The sequence below is a fragment of the Apodemus sylvaticus genome, chromosome 4, assembly GCF_947179515.1.
Source record: "Apodemus sylvaticus chromosome 4, mApoSyl1.1, whole genome shotgun sequence".
Taxonomy (NCBI): Eukaryota; Metazoa; Chordata; class Mammalia; order Rodentia; family Muridae; genus Apodemus; species Apodemus sylvaticus.
Genome location: NC_067475.1, coordinates 127031226 through 127051121, shown reverse-complemented (window position 1 = coordinate 127051121; position 19896 = coordinate 127031226). Strand labels below are relative to the sequence as shown.

The 19896-nt window shown below is 37.5% G+C and overlaps 1 protein-coding gene across 5 annotated transcripts in view; it reads right to left on the bottom strand.

Annotated features, from left to right (window-relative positions):
* The window catches only part of Sclt1 (sodium channel and clathrin linker 1), a 132569-nt gene that overhangs the window by 43854 nt on the left and 68819 nt on the right, over positions 1-19896 (bottom strand). For all 5 annotated transcript variants that reach the window (XM_052180563.1, XM_052180564.1, XM_052180567.1 and 2 more), the window contains 2 exons: positions 16141-16239; positions 9279-9350 (listed from right to left, as the gene is read on the bottom strand). In XM_052180563.1, coding sequence (XP_052036523.1) covers positions 9279-9350; positions 16141-16239 — 171 coding nt within the window. The remainder of the gene's footprint in view (positions 1-9278; positions 9351-16140; positions 16240-19896) is intronic.

The following is a 19896-nucleotide window of genomic DNA, read 5'->3' as shown; positions in this document are numbered from 1 at the left end:
CCACAACACCCAGAGGAAGCTGGATTCCCAGGTGTTCTAATTCACCTAGGATCATAGATGCTCTAACATGTCCAGGATCATAGATAGTATCACAGGACCTCAGGAGCTTGATCACACCTGACTCCCAGGAACTCTTATACCCGGGATCTCAGAATCCCAGGATCCCAGAGACAGCTAGACTCTGGGGAGTTCTGACACAAGCAAGATAACAGGAGGGACAGACTCTAGTCAGAGACAGTGAGTACAGGTAGCACTAGAGATAACCAGATGGATAGAGGCAAGCACAAGAACATGAGCAACAGAAACCAAGGTTACTTGACATCATCAGAACCCAGTTTTCCCACCACAGCAAGTCTGGATATAACATCACACCAGAAAAGCAAGATTCAGATTTAAAATCACTTCTCATGAGTCTTCAGGCCACCGCCATTTGCACCAGGGAGCCAGGTGGCTCCATAGCCTTACGTGCACAAATGCTGCCAGAAGAGAGTGGGTCTCCCAGGAGTATGCACACAGGCTTACAAGCCCACAGGAGGGACTAGCTCCAGCTAGAGCCAGCAAGACCAACTAACACCAGAGAATACCAGATGGTGAAAAGCAAGCACAAGAACCCTACCAACAGAAACCAAGGCTACTTCGCAACATCAGAACCCAGTTCTCCCACCAGAGCAAGTCCCTGATACACCAACACACTGGAAAAACAAGAGTTTGATTTAAAATGGCATCTCATGATGCTGATAGAGGACTGCAAGAAGGACATAATAACTCCCTTAAAGAAATGCAGGAGAACATGGGTCAACAGGCAAAAGCCCTTAAAGAGGAAACACAAAAATCCCTTAAAGAATTACAGGAAAACATAAATAATCAAGTGAAGGAACTGAACAAAACCATCCAGGATCTAAAAGTAGAAGTAGAAACAATAAAGAAATTACAACTCTGGAGAGAGAAAACCTTGGAAAGAAATCAGGAGTCATAGATTCAAGCATCAGTAACAAAATACAAGAGACAGAAGAAAGAATCTCAGGTGCTGAAGATACCATAGAAAACAATGACTCAACAGTCAAAGAAAATACAAAATGCAAAAAGCTTATAGTCCAAACATCCAGAAAATCCAGGACACAATGAAAAGACAAAACCTAAGGATTATAGGTATAGAAGAGAGCAAAGATTTCCAACTTAAAGGGCCAGTAAATATCTCCAACAAAATTATTTAAGAAAACTTCTCTAGCCTAGAAAAAGAGATGCCCATGAACATACAAGAAGCCTTCAGAAATCCAAACAGACTGGACCAGACCAGAAAGTCCTCCAAGCACATAACAAGCAAAACACCAAACACATTAAACAAAGAATCTTAAAAGCAGTAAGGGAAAAAGGTCAAGTAACATATAAAGGCAGACCTATCAGAATCACACCCAGACTTCTCACCAGAGATGATGAAAGCTAGAAGACCCTGGGCAGATCTCATACAGAACCTAAGAGAACACAAATGCCATCCCAGACTACTATACCCAGCAAAACTCTCAATCTCCAAGATGGAGAAACCAAGATATTCTATGATAAAACCAAATTTACACAATATCTTCCATCTAGTAGATGGAAAACACCAACACAAGGAGGAAAACTATACCCTAGAAAAAGCAAGAAAGTAATCTTCCAACAAATCCAAAAGAAAGTAACTACACAAACATAAAAATAACATCAAAAATAACAGGAAGTGGCAATCACTATTCCTTACTCTCTTAACATCAATGGATTCAATTCCCCAATAAAAAGAAATAGAAATATATTTCATGTAAATTGTCTGTCTTATCAGAAAATGTTTGCAATTCCTTTTTCAATTTAGTAATTTTTTATGTCTACCATTTTATCTGCATTATTTTTCATGATATTCTTTAATTTTAACATGTTTTTCTATATATTTCTCCTATTTTATCATAAACATTATCCATGTAAATCTTTAATTTTATCATAAAATGTTTTTAATTCCATCTTCAATTAATTTAGAAAGGTTTTTTATGTTTATCATTTTATCTGTATAATTTTCCATGAAATAATCAATTTTAATGTGTTTTTCTATATATTTCTAGAATTTGATCAGAAATATTTTCAATTTTACCTGAAATTGTTTATAATTCCTTTTCTTTTCCTTTCCTTTTCCTTATATATTTCTAGAATTTGATCAGAAATATTTTCAATTTTACCTGAAATTGTTTATAATTCCTTTCCTTTTCCTTTTCCTTTTCCCTTTCCTTTCCCCTTTCCTTTCCTTTCCCCTTTCCTTTCCTTTCCTTTTCCCTTCCCTTTTCCCTTCCCTTTCCTTTTCCCTTCCCTTTCCTTTTCCCTTCCCTTTCCTTTTCCCTTCCCTTTCCTTTTCCCTTCCCTTTCCTTTTCCCTTCCCTTTCCTTTTCCCTTCCCTTTCCTTTTCCCTTCCTTCCTTCCTTCCTTCCTTCCTTCCTTCCTTCCTTCCTTCCTTCCTTCCTTCCTTCCTTCCTTCCTTTTGTTTTTTGTAGACAGGGTTTCTCTGTGTAGCCCTGGCTGTCCTGGAACTCACTCTTAGGCTAGCCTTGAACTCAGAAATCCACCTGCCTCTGCCTCCCAAGTGTTGGGATTAAAGGCGTGTGCCACCACTGCCTGGCATATAATTCTACTTTCAATCAACTTAGAATTATTTTTATGCCTACCATTTCATCTGTATAATTTTCCATGATAATCTTCAATTTTAACCTATTTTTCTATATATTTCTTCAAATTTATTAGAAATATTTTCCATGTAAATATTCAACTTTATCAGAAAATGTTTATAATTCTACTTTCAATTAACTTAGAAATACTTTCATGCCTACCATTATTATATCTATATAAAATTTTCCTTTATAATCTTCAATTTTAACACGTTTTTCTACATTTTTCTACAATTTTAGCAGAAATATTTTTCATGTAAATCTTCAATTCTATCATAAAATGTTTCTACTTCTTTTTTAAAGTAATTTAGCAATGTTTTTAATGTCTAACACTTTACTCTTTAATTTTCCATGAAATTGTCAATTTTATCATGTTTTTCTATATAACTCTATTTTATCAGAAATATTTTCCATGTAAATCTTCAAATCATCATAAAATGTTTTTACATCCTTTTCCAATAAAAAACCATGCTTTTCAAAAAAAATTACTTCTCATGATGATGATAGAGGACTTTAAGATGGACAAAAACTCCTTTAAAGAAATACAGGTGAACACAGGTAAACAGGTAGAAGCCCTTAAAGAGGAATCATAAAAATCCCTTAAAGAATTATAAGAACACAACCAAACAGGAGAAGGAACTGAACAGAACCAACCAGGATTTAAAACTGGAAGTAGAAACAATAAAGAATCAGAAAGGGACATTACCTGGAGATAGAAAACCTAGAAAAGAGATCAGGAGTCATAGATGTTAGCATCACCAACAGAATGTAAGAGATAGAAGAGAGAATCTCAGGGGTAGAAGATACCATAGAAAACAATGAACAGTCTAAGAAAATGCAAAATGCAAAAAGCTCCTAACCCAAAACATCCAGAAAATTCAGGATATAATGAGAAGACCAAACCTATGGATGATAGGAATAGAAGAGAGTGAAGATTCCCAACTTAAAAGGACAGTAAATATCAACAAAATTATAGAAGAAAACTTCCCTAATATAAAGAAAGAGAGGCCCATGAACATACACAAAACCTACAGAATTCCAAATAGACTAGACCAGAACAGAAATAGGAACAGATAGATGAACCCTTAGCCAGACTAAGCAGAGGGCATAGAGACAGTATCCAAATTAACAAAATTAGAAATGAAAAGGGAGATATAACAACAGAAACTGAGGAATTTAATACCAAAGTTAAATCAGGATCAGATAGACTAAATAGTCTCAATACTCTTCAAACAATTCCTCAAAATAGAAACAGAAGGAACACTATCCAACTCAGTTCTATGAAGCCACAATTGTGCTCAGACCAAAACCACACAAAGATCCAACAAAGAAAAAGAACGTTAGAACAATTTCCCTTATAAGTACTGATACAAAAATATTTAATAAAATTCTTGCTAACTGAATCCAAGAGCACAACAACATGATCATTCAGCATGATCAAGTAGACTTTATCCCAGGGATGCAGGGATGATTCAATATATGAAAGTCCATGAATGTAATCCACTACATAAACAAACTCAAAGAAACAAAACCACATGGTCATTTCATTAGATGCTGAAAAAGCATTTGACAAAATTCAGCATCCTTTCATGTTAAAAGTCTTGGAAAGATCAGGAAAAAAAATACCTAAACATAGTAAAAACAATATACAGCAAACCAGTAGCCAACATCAAACTAAATGGAGAGAATCTTGAAGCAATTCCACTAAAATCAGGAACTAGACAAGGCTTCCCTCTCTCTCCATGTCTATTCAATATAGTACTTGAAGTTCTAGCTAGAGCAATTAGACAACAAAAGGAGGTCAAAGGGATACAAATTGGAAAGGAAGAAGTCAAACTATCTCTATTTGCAGATGATATGATAGTATATTTAAGTGACCCCCTAAATTCCATCAGAGAACTCCTAAAGCTGATAAACAACTTCAACAAAGTGGCTGGATATAAAAGTAACTCAAACAAATCAGTGACCTTCCTCTACTCAAAGGATAAGCAGGCTGAAAAAGAAATCAGGAAAACAACACACTTCTCAACAGTTCCAAATAATACTACATATCGTGGTGTGACTCTAAAGATCTGTATGACAAGAAGTTCCAAGTCTCTAAAGAAAGAAATTGAAGAAGATCTCAGAAGATGGAAAGATCTCCCATGCTCATGGATTGGCAGGATTAATATAGTAAAAATGGCCAACTTGCTAAAAGCAATCTAAAGATTCAATGCAATCCCCATCAAAATTTCCACTCAATTCTTCATAGAGTTAGAAAGAGCAATTTGCAAATTCATCTGGAACAACAAAAAACCCAGGATATCGAAAACTATTCTCAACAATTAAAGAGCTTGAGGAATCTTCATCCTTGACCTCAAGTTGTCAGAGCAATATTGATAAAAACTGCATGGTATTGGTGCAGAGATAGGGAGGAAGATCAATGGACTAGGATTGCAGACTCAGAAATGAACTCGCACACCTATGGTCACTTGATCTTTGACAAAGCAGCTAAAATCATCCAGTGGAAAAAAGACAGCATTTTCAACAAATGGTGCTGGTTCAATTGGCGGTCAGCATGTAGAAGAATGCAACTTGATCCATTCTTATCTCCTGTACAAAGCTCAAGTCCAAGTGGATTATGGACCTCCACATAAAATCAGATACATGGAAACTAATAGAAGAGAAAGTGGGGGAGAGCATTGAATACATGGGTGTCAGGGAAAAAAAAGTTACTGAACAGGCCGGGCGTGGTGGCGCACGCTTGTAGTCCCAGCACTTGGGAGGCAGAGGCAGGCAGATTTCTGAGTTCGAGGCCAGCCTGGTCTATAGAGTGAGTTCCAGGGCAGCCAGGGCTACAGAGAAACCCTGTCTCGATAAAAACAAAAACAAAAAAAGTTACTGAACATAACACCAATGGCTTATGCTCTCAGATCAAGAAATGACAAATGGGACTTCATAAAATTGCAAAGCTTCTGTAAGGCAAAGGACACTGTCAATAGGACAAAATGGCAACCAACAGATTGGAAGAAGATCTTTACCAATCCTACATCTGATAGAGGGCTAATATTCAATATATATAAAGAACTTAAAAAAATTAGACTCCAGACAATCAAATAATCCCATTGAAAAAATAGGATACAGAGTTAAACAAAGAATTCTCAACTGAGGAAACTTGAATGGTTGGGAAACACGTAAAAATGTTCAACATCCTTAGTCATCAGGGAAATGCAAATCAAAACAACCCTGAAATTACACTTCAAACCAGTCAGAATGGCTAAGATCAAAAACTTAGGTGACAGCGAATGCTGGAGAGGATGTGGAGAAAGAGGAACACTCCTCCACTGCTGGTGGGATTACAAGCTGGCACAACCACTCTGGAAATCAGTCGGGTCGTTCCTCAGAAAATTAGACATAGTATTACCTGAGGACCTAGCTATACCACTCCTGGGCATATACCCAAACTATGCTCCAACATATAACAAGGACACATGTTCCACTATGTTCATAGCAGCCTTATTTATAATAGCCAGAAGCTGGAACCCAGATGTCCCTTAACAGAGGAAAGGATACAGAAAATGTATACATTTATATAATGGAGTACTACTCACCTATTGAAACCAATGACTTAATGAAGTTCTTGGGCAAATGGATGGAACTAGAAAATATCATCCTTAGTGAGGTAACCCAATGACAAAAGAACACACATGGTATGCACTCACTGATATTAGATATTAGCCTAGAAGCTCAGAATACCCAAGACACAATTCACAGAGCACATGAGGCTCAAGAAGGAAGATGTGGGTGCATTGGTCCTTCTTAGAAGGGGTAACAAAATACTTACAGGAGCAAATATGGAGACAGAGTATAGAACATAGACTGACAGAAAGACTATCCAAAGACTGCCCCACCTGGGGATCTACCCCACACAGAGTCACCAAACACAGACACTATTGTGGATGCCAAGAAGTGCATGCTGACAGGAGCCTGATATAGTTTGTCTCATGAGGCTTTGTCAAAGCCTGACATACACAGAGGTGGATGCTCACAGTCAACCATTGCACTGAAAACTGGGTCTCCATTGGAGGAGTTAGAGAAAGAACTGAAGGAGCTGAAGGGGTTTGCAACCCTATAGGAGGAACAACGATATCAATCAACCAGAACCCCCAGAGCTCCCAGGGACTAAACCACCAATGAAGGAGTACACATGGAGGGACCCATGTCTCTGTCTGCATATGTAGCAGAGGATGGCATTGTCTGGCATTAATAGGAAGCCCTTGTACTGTGAAGGCTCTATGTCCCAGTGTAGGGGAATGTGAGGGCAGCAAGGCAGGAGTGGGTAGGGGGCACACACCCTCATAGAAACAGGGGGAGAAGGGAGGGGATAGAGGGTTTATGGGGAGAAACTGGTAAAGGGGACAACATTTGAAATGTAAATAAATATCTAATTAAAAAAAGAAAACAGGAAAAAAGACATTTATAACTAGTCTATATCTTTTTTTTTTTTTAGTTTTTCGAGGCAGGGTTTCTCTGTATAGCCCTGGCTGTCCTGGAACTCACTCTCTAGACCAGGCTGGCCTCGAACTCTGCCTGCCTCTGCCTCCCAAGTGCTGGGATTACAGGCATGTGCCATCACTGCCCGGCAGCTAGTCTATATCTTTTAGTTGGAGAATTGTTAAGTATTGCATTAAGGGATATTAAATGAGACTAGTTTCTTAAATTTATAGGTAGTCAGTATCTTGTAATCGGAGAATTATAACTTTGCACTTACGATTATTACTGAGGGATGCTCACTCACTGATTTTTGTAATTTTGTTGGTTGTTTTCTAATTGGTTTGACCACTGTTATTTTCTGTGCTCTGATTCACATGATGATGCTAGTTTCCTGAATTGAGCATGGCTAATTCTTTCCTACTTACTTGGTTTCCTCTTATGAAATTCATTCTTTGCTGTGTTCTCATGAGTGAGGTTTTCCTTCCTCTGTGTACAGGTGTCCTTTGAGTATCTTCTGCAATACTGTATTGGTGTCATGAACTGCCTTAGTTTGCCCTTGTCATGGAAGGCCTTTATTTTTCTATCAATCTTAAAATGCACATTTGCTAGACAGTGGTAAGCTGGCTGACCCACTTCCAGTCCTGAGGAGACGTCTTCTCATTCAGTTTGTCAGTTCTATGTAGCCTAGAATAATCTTGAACTTGTGGTTCCCTTGCCTCAACTCCAGAGTGTTGAGTTTATAGATGTACAGTTTATAGTTTATGTGGTGCTCTGGAGCAAACCAGGGTTTCCTGCATATTAGGCATGCACCCTACCAAATTGGCTATATTCCCCACCTCTAAGAGGATATTTCCAATCTACCCTAGAAATATTTTAGAAATATCTTTAATATTTGAAATACTTTTTAATCAGACAGCACAATTTTTCCATAGAATGTGATATCAGATGTTTCATATCTTTAGAAAGATCACTCAGGTATAAATGTTTGATATATAGCAAAACCCACTTTTCGTTATATAATGAAATTGTCAAAATAGTTTTTACAATATAGTGAGTTTTATACAGATTTGGTTGATACACCATTAAGGGATTCCTAGTCTTCACAGTTCACATTTTTTCTGGAAAACAGCAGAAATATTTTTATAGAGTTTACAGTTTATTAAAGTAACTTTTGACATTGCCAAAGGAGCGTGTTTCTTTTCTTTCTGAATGATGTGAGTTTTTTTTTTTTTTTTAAATAATCTATGACAGAGAACAAGTGAAATAAGACACAATATTATTCCACCAATAGGCCATGTTCCACCCCATTGGTCTTAAATGCTGTTCCTACATCATTTCACTACCAGAAGTGAAACTAAGTATGCAGTAAGCAACCATTCCTGGTTGTTGTACCCAGGATCTCTACACAGTAGTATAATAATGTACACTACATGGTCTGTAGCCTTTCAGAGGTGTTTAGACCTTATTCTGTTGATGCATCTCTACTTTAATATATACTATGCAGAAACACTTTCCTAGGCAATGGGAAAAATTTAGGCAGACAGAAGACTCTTACTTTGAGGTACTACAATCTATTTGGAGATTTTTTTTCCTGTAAAGAGTATGGGTGCACAAACGGTCACGTGTTCAACAAACACTGATGCATGTATTTATGAGAATACATAAGCTACTGCTAAATTTTATAACAGATTAAAAGTTATGGATCCATGAAAGGTGTGCTTGGGAAGTTGTAAATATCTATCTCTAGTCCAATGAAAACTCTTTTCCTCATCGTTCCCGCCCCCCCACCCCCATTTTGCCCACTCACTCTTCTTTACTGTTTGTTTGTAGGAAGCTTTCTTCCTCCCTGATCTCCCAGATCAGCCCAGCATATGGCAGGAGATGCAGTTGGTTTAGTGGTCTAAACCACTTGTGTTTTCTGTCAAGGACAATAGAATACGATGGAGGCCACCTGTTCTTCTCTTCCTACCAAGTCAAGGACAGCAAACCATGTCTGGGAATTTGCGTTGTTTCTAGCACCTGGCACAGGTCAGGTGTAACACGTGTACAGAATACACATATTGACCTTTAGAACAAGAACATTTAACATTTAGAGGAAAATACTAACGAGGTCTTCTCACATACCATCTGAAGGGCTGAGAGTTCTTCCTTTAATTGTGAAATCAGAATTTCATACTGTTTTTTTGTGCTTTCAACCTGTGAATAAGACATAATTTAGGTAAAGAATAAAAAGAGATTACTGACAAAAACTTAGGATGTTTTCTTTTAAAACGAAATAAAACTTTTATGGCATAAAAGATAAATAAGCATACAATATATTAAGTAAGAATTTGTCATGAGCTGTGTGGAGTTAGCAGGCACATAGGTGGCTGAGGCAGGGAGATTTTGTTCATCCTGTCTAGACTATACACTGAGTTCAAAGCTAGTCATATGGATCGGAGCAGACCAGACCAGATCAGACCAGAGGTCTGCAACTGTAGCACTGCCTTAGTTTATACAAGGCCCCAGAATCTTCAGTATTGTAAAGATAAAGAATTAGTCATGAGAATTGAGAGAACTGGACGATAAATACAAAAGGACAGAAGCTGTTAATCATTTTGGTCTCAGGGTCCTTTTACAATGTAAAAAAAGAGGTTTTGTTTATTATGCATTCTTTCAACTAATATTTTACTATTATTAGAAATAAAAGCAGATAAATATGATTTTTATCATTATCTTTCCCATATAATTTAATCATTATTTTAGATAGCATATATAACTTTTAATGAATATATATTTTCCCACTCTAAAAATTTTGAGGACAGTCCATTTTCAATTTCAGTCTATTTACTGAGTGTCTGGCTGTACAGGGGACACTAAGGCTCTCCCAGGTGCTGCTGCACTTCACCACAAGTGCACTTCACCTACTGCATGCCACACAGGCTCCACAAGTGGCACTTTGATCTGTGAGAGAAGGAGTGTGAAAAAGCAATGTCTGCAGACTCCCCAACTGTTGCAGAAAAGATGCCAGAGAAGGAGAAAAGCAAACTCACATATTGTATATGTAATTAATAACTTTTAAAGCCCTTTTGTATGCTGTTTTACAATGTACACTAGACCCTACTGCTAAGTAAGAGTGTTCAAGGAAAGCTTTGAACAAACATTGATCTTTTCAGAAACAGAACAACTGGGAGTGCACAGAGCATTTTGAAGAATTAGTTACACTTCATCAGGATTCCTGTTAACAATCATTAACAACCTAATAGCCACTCAGGTTTCTTTTAAAGGACCAAGAGGATTATTGATGAGGACAGTAAACAAACTGGAAATTTATATGATCTAATAGCCTTTGGAAACTTTCTTGCATGAAATGAACTATCTTAGTAACTTATAATGTAACTTTCTTTAGAATACATTTGATATTGCCTGCCTGCATACTTTATTTGTTTAATTAATACGAATTATGTTTCTGAAGACCTGCCAAACAGTATATGTGGCCTTTTCTTTGGGTTATAATTTATACTGACATTTCAGATAAATGGGGATTAGAACATCACAGATCAATCTACTTTGCTTGCAGGTTAGTAATAGTATGAGCATAACATTTGCTAAGTATTATGTGCATTAACTAAGTTCTGTTCAGAATGCTTCTGTGTGTCATTTCATTCATTCTTACAACTCCATGTCATTGCCTCTATTACAGAGGAGATTACATGCTAAAATTTCTAGTTAGCACAGGCTTAGTATACATCAAGGCACTACTGGGAGATGGGAAAACCTTTAAACAGTGGGGTCTAGTGGGAAATCTTTAGCTCATGTGCTGGATGCACTTGAAGGGCTCACCAGGACATCAGCCCCCTTCTCTCCTGCCTTCCAGCTTGGCTAGATGAGGGGTTTGACTGCATTTCATGTTCCTGTCATGATTTGCTGTCATTCTGAAAACCTGACAATGGGACTACAGCTACTGAAACCAGGAGCCAAAATAAACCTTTTCTTCTAAGTTAATTCACTTTTATTTTTGTTACAGCAACAAAAAGCTGATTTACACAGCAATGGATAGGGAAAGTTTTATCTGTCTCCCCACATAATTCCTAAAGTGTTCTTTTCAAAGCATTTGACAAAATTCAGCATCCCTTCATGCTTAAAGTCTTGGAGAGAACAGGAATTCAAGGCCCATACCTAAACATAGTAAAAGCAATATACAGCAAACCGGTAGCCAGCATCAAACTAAATGGAGAGAAACTTGAAGCAATCCCACTGAAATCAGGGACCAGACAAGGCTGCCCCCTTTCTCCTTATCTTTTCAATATTGTACTTGAGGTACTAGCTCGGGCAATTCGACAACATAAGGAGGTCAAAGGGATACAAATTGGAAAGGAAGAAGTCAAACTATCATTATTTGCAGACGACATGATCGTCTACCTAAGTGACCCAAAGAACTCCACTAGAGAGCTCCTACAGCTGATAAACAACTTCAGCAAAGTGGCAGGTTATAAAGTCAACTCAAGCAAATCAGTGGCCTTCCTATACTCAAAGGATAAGCAGGCTGAGAAAGAAATTAGGGAAATGACCCCCTTCACAATAGCCACAAACAGTATAAAGTATCTTGGGGTGACTCTTACCAAACATGTGAAAGATCTGTATGACAAGAACTTCAAGACTCTGAAGAAGGAAATGGAAGAAGACCTCAAAAAATGGGAAAACCTCCCATGCTCATGGATCGGCAGAATCAATATAGTGAAAATGGCCATTTTGCCTAAAGCACTATACAGATTCAATGCAATACCCATCAAAATCCCAACTCAATTCTTCACAGAGCTAGAAAGAGCAATTATCAAATTCATCTGGAACAACAAAAAACCCAGGATAGCTAAAACTATTCTCAGCAACAAAAGGAAATCTGGGGGAATCAGTATCCCTGACCTCAAGCAATACTACAGAGCAATAGTGTTAAAAACTGCATGGTATTGGTACAGTGACAGACAGGAGGATCAATGGAACAGGATTGAAGATCCAGAAATGAACCCACACACCTATGGCCACTTGATCCTCGACAAAGAGGCTGAAAACATCCAATGGAAAAAAGATAGCCTTTTCAACAAATGGTGCTGGTTCAACTGGAGGTCAGCATGCAGAAGAATGCGAATTGATCCATCCTTGTCTCCTTGTACTAAGCTCAAATCCAAATGGATCAAGGACCTCCACATAAAGCCAGATACTCTGAAGCTAATAGAAAAAAAACTGGGGAAGACCCTTGAGGACATCGGTACAGGGAGAAAGTTTCTGAACAGAACACCAATAGCGTATGCTCTAAGAGCAAGAATTGACAAATGGGACCTCATAAAATTACAAAGTTTCTGTAAGGCAAAGGACACCATCAAGAGGACAAATCGGCAACCAACAAATTGGGAAAAGATCTTCACCAATCCTACATCAGATAGAGGGCTAATATCCAATATATATAAAGAACTCAAGAAGTTAGACTCCAGAAAACCAAACAACCCTATTAAAAAATGGGGTACAGAGTTAAACAAAGAATTCTCACCTGAAGAACTTCAGATGGCGGAGAAGCATCTTAAAAAATGCTCAACTTCATTAGTCATTAGGGAAATGCAAATCAAAACAACCCTAAGATTTCATCTTACACCAGTCAGAATGGCTAAGATTAAAAATTCAGGAGACAGCAGGTGTTGGAGAGGGTGTGGAGAAAGAGGAACACTCCTCCACTGCTGGTGGGGTTGCAAATTGGTACAACCACTCTGGAAATCAGTCTGGCGGTTCCTCCGAAAACTGGGCACCTTACTTCCAGAAGATCCTGCTATACCACTCCTGGGCATATACCCAGAAGACTCCCCACCATGTAATAAGGATACATGTTCTACTATGTTCATAGCAGCCCTATTTGTAATTGCCAGATGCTGGAAAGAACCCAGGTATCCCTCAACAGAAGAGTGGATGCAAAAAATGTGGTATATCTACACAATGGAGTACTATTCAGCCATTAGAAACAATGAATTCATGAAATTCTTAGGCAAATGGATGGAGCTAGAGAATATCATACTAAGTGAGGTAACCCAGACTCAAAAGGTGAATCATGGTATGCACTCACTAATAAGTGGATATTAACCTAGAAAACTGGAATACCCAAAACATAATCCACACATCAAATGAGGTACAAGAAGAAAGGAGGAGTGGCCCCTGGTTCTGGAAAGACTCAGTGAAACAGTATTCAGCAAAACCAGAACGGGGAAGTGGGAAGGGGTGGGTGGGAGGACAGGGGAAGAGAAGGGGGCTTGCGGGACTTTCGGGGAGTGGGGGGGCTAGAAAAGGGGAAATCATTTGAAATGTAAATAAATTATATCGAATAAAAAAAAAAAAAAAAAAAAAGTTAGAAAAAAAAAAAAAAAAAAAAAAAAAAAAAAAAAAAAGTGTTCTTTTCAGTGTCTAACAAACACAGCAAACATGAAGCTTTATCACAATAATAAAAAAATCTAAAGTGTTTTTGTAATGCTGGTAAGCTCTGAAAAGAACCTTCTGAAGTATTAATTCAGTGATTATGATCTAAAGTTCACAGAGAATTTATAGTGTTAGGATCTGATGAAACAAAATGTGAGACAGGAATTTTACCCTGGGTAGGACTCTGCAATGGATGAGAGACTAAAATTTCTCTGAGCCTGTCCTCTGCACCTCCCCCCCTCCCTCTCCCACCCCTCCTTTCTTCTCTCGTCCTAGTTTCTTGGCATGTAGCCCAGACTGGTCATGAATACATAGACATGTATCAGCCACCCCAGTGTTGAGATTATGTGCATGTCACTATACTCAGTTTGTATTTCTATAAACATACTCTTTACATAAACATTTTCTTTTATAATTTTATGAATAAAACTAGTTTTCTACTTAACAAACAGATAAGGCTAATAATTGTCATATATAAAAATGGGCAATACTTTATTTTTAAAATTTGAAATATGTGAGGAATAAGCCATTTTCATACTTAAAAAGCAAACACATTTTTGTTCAATTTTATAACCAGAACAGAAATATGTGAAAATATGTTGATTATATCTACTGTAGTCACTAACAATAGGCTTAAAGTAATTGCCAGCTGTAATAAATAGGGGAATAACTGACAACAAGGACATTTTCAAGGAAAATATTTTCAACTATAGCTCAGTAATCAGAAATAAAAACAAATATTTACAGTGCTTGTATAATAGAATATGAATAAATATTTTTATTTATCAAAGTATTACCTATTCTATGAAATTGCAATCATTGCAGGAATATGAAGATATATAAAGACTCATAATTTTAATATTACTTGGTGATACGTTCATTTTTGTTTTACATATATAAAAGATATATATTAAATGCAAAATCCAATGAAAAGGCAAGAGTGGTGGGGGGGGAGCACCCTCATAAAAACAGGGGGAGCGAGGGTGGGATGGCGGTTTCTGGAGGGGAAACAAGGAAAGAGGATAACATTTGTAATGTAAATAAATAAAATATCAAATAAAAAACAAAAGGAAAACGAAAGAAAACAAACAAACAAAACAGACAAAGCCTGGAATGAATGTATCTTATTAGAAGCCATGATCAAAGATCAAAGTGTTTAGAGAAGTACCCTGTAGATGAGCATAATAAATATGTACACACACACACACACACACACACACACACACACACACACACATACACACACGTGCGCGCCTCAGATATACACTTGTGCTGCCTCAGGCTGGGAGGTTAAGGAGGGTGAGGGGATAGATACAGGAGCCTCAGATGTCCACTGGGCCTGCACATGGGCCAGGGCTCGAGCATACAGCGAGCCTGAGTAGACAGGGAGGTAAGCAGGGTAGGGAGCAGACATGAGGGCCCCAGATGCCCACTTGGATGCTGACAGACAGGAAGGCTCCTAGGAGGCAGATACTACAATTTATAAAGGTGTTTAGAATAAATACTGAGACTATACAACACTTCAATAAAATGTACTGAAAATTATAGGTTAACAGGAGTGAAACTTCAATCAGTTGTAAAAATTCAATGTATTTTAATTGATCTTAAGATTAAAAATATAATTAGAATGCTACTAGTACAGAATAAAATACTTCCATAAAGTATTTTTACAAAGGTTGTGAAAGCAATATTTATTATTAGGTATTTAAAAAGTAAGTCTTCAGAGTATTGAAGGGTATGGTTTAAAGTCAGCACATTCTCACCCTAATAGATATGGAAGATTCTTGTAGGAAGGATTATGTTAAAAAGGCTTTCGTTTGACCCTGTCTCAAATTTGAATTTTTGCTCTGGGAAACATTGTTTAGGTAGTATGGTCATTGTGAATATCAACAGTATAGGTACATAAACCTGGAAGGTTGAGGATTCACAGACTATAAAACTTTACAGCATGGTAATGTACAGAGTAAGATGTACACAGTGGTATTTGTCTGCCCAAATGTGTTTCAGCCTGAAAAGGCACTGTAAAAGTATGAGGAAACAGATGTCTTACCTTTAGTATAATTTCATGAGATAACGGTATGATATTTTATGAGACATCATACATAGCTTGTTCTTAATCAAAATGACCTTATATGGCATGACATGACTAAAGCATATTTTAAGGGATATATTTGGAATGGCTTTGTAAAAATAAAAACTATCATTTAGTTGCTGGAAAGAAAGCAAATATGTTAGCTTTGTGTTTTTAAATCATTAAAAAAACATCACTTGAAATTGTAGTTCACTGAGGAGAAAAATTATATCAAGCATAGAAAATATAGGTTAAGAAAATACCCTACTGCTTAGGCAGCCAAAGCCTATGTAGGACATCATACTATACCTAGAGTAGTTTAATGAGAAGGAAAGAAACAGCACAGCTTTTAAGTCTTACATCAGTAGTTTCATATATAGTCCTTGTGAATGCACACACAAGAATTTTAGAGTATATAAGCAACATTTAGTCTTACTTAGGACTTAAATTTTGCATTGTACGTATAATTAAACTCCTTACCTCTTTCCTTGCTTTGATGGCTGCATCTTGTATAAGCTGAGAAATTGTTTTCTTCATTTTTTCTCTGTCAGCCTCTTTTTGCTTCTCTTCAAGCAGAATCTTCACAAGATAATCAAAACACATCATACACAATTTCACTGGGAAGATAATATACTCTTTGACAGCAGTGTCACATTCTAGATTTCTGAAATGCTCCACTGGAGGACTTTGTCATGAATAAAAAAGAATTGTCCCAGCCCCGCCTCCCTTTTCTGAATCAATCCTGGCTATGTATTTTGCGACTCTCCTATCACTTTTCTTATCTCCACAACTGAAGGCTCCAGGCCACGCTGAGCTTTCCTTCCTTTAAAGTCCCACAAAGTAAGCAACATCTGTGGGTGTTCAAGCCTGGGCAAATGTGTTGGGCTCACTTGGTAGTATTTAAGCTAGGGTCTTCACTACTTCATACCTCAGTCACAGCACATCACTGTCCACTTTATCTCTCTCATATGTTCTCATCTCCAATCCTTTTCATTTCCATTAAAAAATAGTCAAAAATCTTATCAGTCATATCAATCACTGTTGAGTAAAACTCCAAAACATGCTTATATATATATACAATCCGTTTCTTCCTATTGTCTTTTTTAAAAATTTGATTCTTCGTGAATTTCATATCGTGCACAATCCCAGGCATCTCCCTGTCCCTTCATACTTGCTATATGCCCTTACAACTTCCCCACCAAAAGAGAAAAAAAAAACTCATTGTGGAGCTGGAGTATGTCACAGTGAACCCTTTTGTTCATACTTCTTTACTTGCAAATCCTCATTGTAATGAGGCACTGGTTTGGGTTGAGGCCTCTGATTCTGATATACAATCAATCAATACTGGATCCTCACAGATATCCGTGGATATCCTGCTGTTGCCCTGTTGTCATGGAGATCCTGCAGCTTTGGATTTGCAGGACAGGCATATTATAGCATATTACATATTACAGCAGTCCATGGATGGGGTAGATGTTGGCAAGGACCAACTAAAAGCCCCAGAGTTTGTTCTGGGTGGTACTGAGCTGGTCAGCCCATCAGCTTTCCCATATTCACCCCACTGCTGCAGCTGGCAAGGGGGCAGAGCCAGCTCTCCAGTCCTAGACGCAGGATCACCCTCACCCATGTCAGCAGAGCCAGCTCTATTGTGCTGCCCAGCTGAGCTACAGAGCTTGCTCTGCTGATGTTGCAGCAGGTGAAGGTCTTGGACCCAGCTCTCCTGCATGCAAGCAGCACGTGGGGAAGGGTGAGGGTGGGCGCTCTCTTACAATTCTAATCAAACTTTCCCTACCATGAGCTCCACGGCCACTCTCTACTAAGTTAACCAGGGGTTGGTTTCCAGCATCCACATTGTGCCTAACAACTATCTGTAACTCCAGTTCTAGAGGATCTGATGCCCTTCTTCTGGACTCTGTGCACTGTACACACATGTTGTACAGAAATTCATGCAGGCAAAATACTTATATGCATAAATTAAGAAAGGCAAATCATTAAAGAAGAGGAAGAGAATCCTTGGTTTTGAACAAACTACTACAAGATGGAAATCCTCTAGCAATTAATCAATGAGTCAAGAGGAAAATTAATATAATAGGCATAGACTGCTTCTGAAGGATTTGTTGCTTTAGGACTGAAGTGAGGGACAGGCAATGGTGCCTCCACCTTTTCTTCATTATATACCACATAACATGTGATAAGTATTTATACAACTATGCTTCTGAGGGTAAAGAGAAAGAACTTTGTCCTGGTTTTAAATTTTCTGCTAACTTGCATTGTTTTGAACAGTTTACAAGCAACACACACACACACACACACACACAGTGGGTAGAATACAGTTTACTTTTGGTGGTATTAACATTAAAACCAAGGGCTTTACATATGCTAGGTAAATCACTGAGCTATATCCCAAAACCTACTGTATACATTTTAACTATTCCAAGAGTAGAGAGACAGAATTAAGTCACAGATGGGAACATCAGGTGAAAGGCATAAACTCTTCCAAGTTTGTTCCAGCTTGGATTTGAAGAGATAATTCCTTTCTTCCTTTCTTTTTCTTTTTCAATCAGGGTCTTACTATGTAGGGCCCACTGGTCTTAATGTCACTGTCCTGCTCCACGTCTGTCTGCTGGGATAGCAAGTATATGGCACCTCACCAAGAATTTTACGAGGTATATAATATCCAATTTTTGCATTTTTAGTGTCTCTCTTTAAAAACCTAAATAAAGCATTTCCTTTATACCCATGCATTTCCAACCGGAGTATTCTGCACATATTATACAGTATATTCATTCTGGTATACACATTAATGCTATAGTGAATTCTACAAAAAAGGGTCGTAACATTAAAAAAAATCTACTCTCTGTCTTTTATAGATTATACCCATTCAAAGGGAAACAGTTCAAGACAGCATGGTCCAGGATTGTATAGAAATGACAATGGTTAAGGGGTTGAACAAAAAGGCATGAATTGAAGAATCCATCTACTCTTTTGCACCTTTAACTCTGCCAATTAAGCTTCTGCTTAATAAGGAATTGTACAGGTAAAAATGAAATAAACATGACCTAATTGAGTACACTCTAGTAAAGTACTATGATGGTACAGAGGATGAAGAACAGTGCCTCAAGGTATGGGGACATAACAAGTCTGATACTGGGGGCCTTGTCTCTGCCAGCACCTAACTAAGACAGATAGAGATACTCACAGCCAAGCATCAGACTGAGCCCAAGGACCTCAATGGTGGAGTTAGGGGAAGGATTGAAAGAGCTGAAGGGGATTGCAACTCCAAGAATTGACAAATGGGACCTCATAAAATTACAAAGTTTCTGTAAGGCAAAGGACACCATCAAGAGGACAAATCGGCAACCAACAAATTGGGAAAAGATCTTCACCAATCCTACATCAGATATAGGACTAATATCCAATATATATAAAGAACTCAAGAAGTTAGACTCCAGAAAACCAAACAACCCTATTAAAAAATGGGGTATAGAGTTGCTCAAGAAAACAAAAATGACATCTGGTCAAACTGTATTATTTTTAAATCGACATGTTTGGGTATCAAATATAAAAAATAATTTAAAAATCATCCAGAGTTACAATTATATCCCATTTATCTCTCTGTGCTTCTGTGAATTGAATATTAAAATGGTATTTCTAACTAGCAATTGGAAATGTTTGAAACTTTCTATGTGTGGTGGTTTGAATAAAAACAGGTCTCATCTGCTCATATATGTGAACACTTAACCCAGGACTGGCACTATCTGAAAGAATTAGAAGGATTAGCATGTTTTACCTAACACCTGGAAACTGTGTTATTGTGTATAGGCTTTGTGGTTTTTTTTTTAATCTCCCCTGCTTTTTGTGTACAGATCAGTATATAGTTCTTAGCTACTACTCCGTACTCTGCCTGCATGCATTTATGCACCATGCTGTAATTAAATGCTTCCAGAAGATTTGTGTTAGTCATGAGATCTCCTCATAGCTGTAGAACGGTGTCTGAGATAGAAGTCGGTGTCAGTGATCAGGATCATGTTGGGACAAGCCTGATGATGTGGCTTGATAGCAAAATGTGGACTTTGGGAATTTCCATTAGAAAAACAATTGAATACAGTAAGTGGTCATAGTGTGTCATGCTGGTAAGAATGTCATATGGGTAGGAATATATATATATCATATATGTATTATATATATATAATCATATATATTTATATATATTTATTATATATGTATTATTTATGT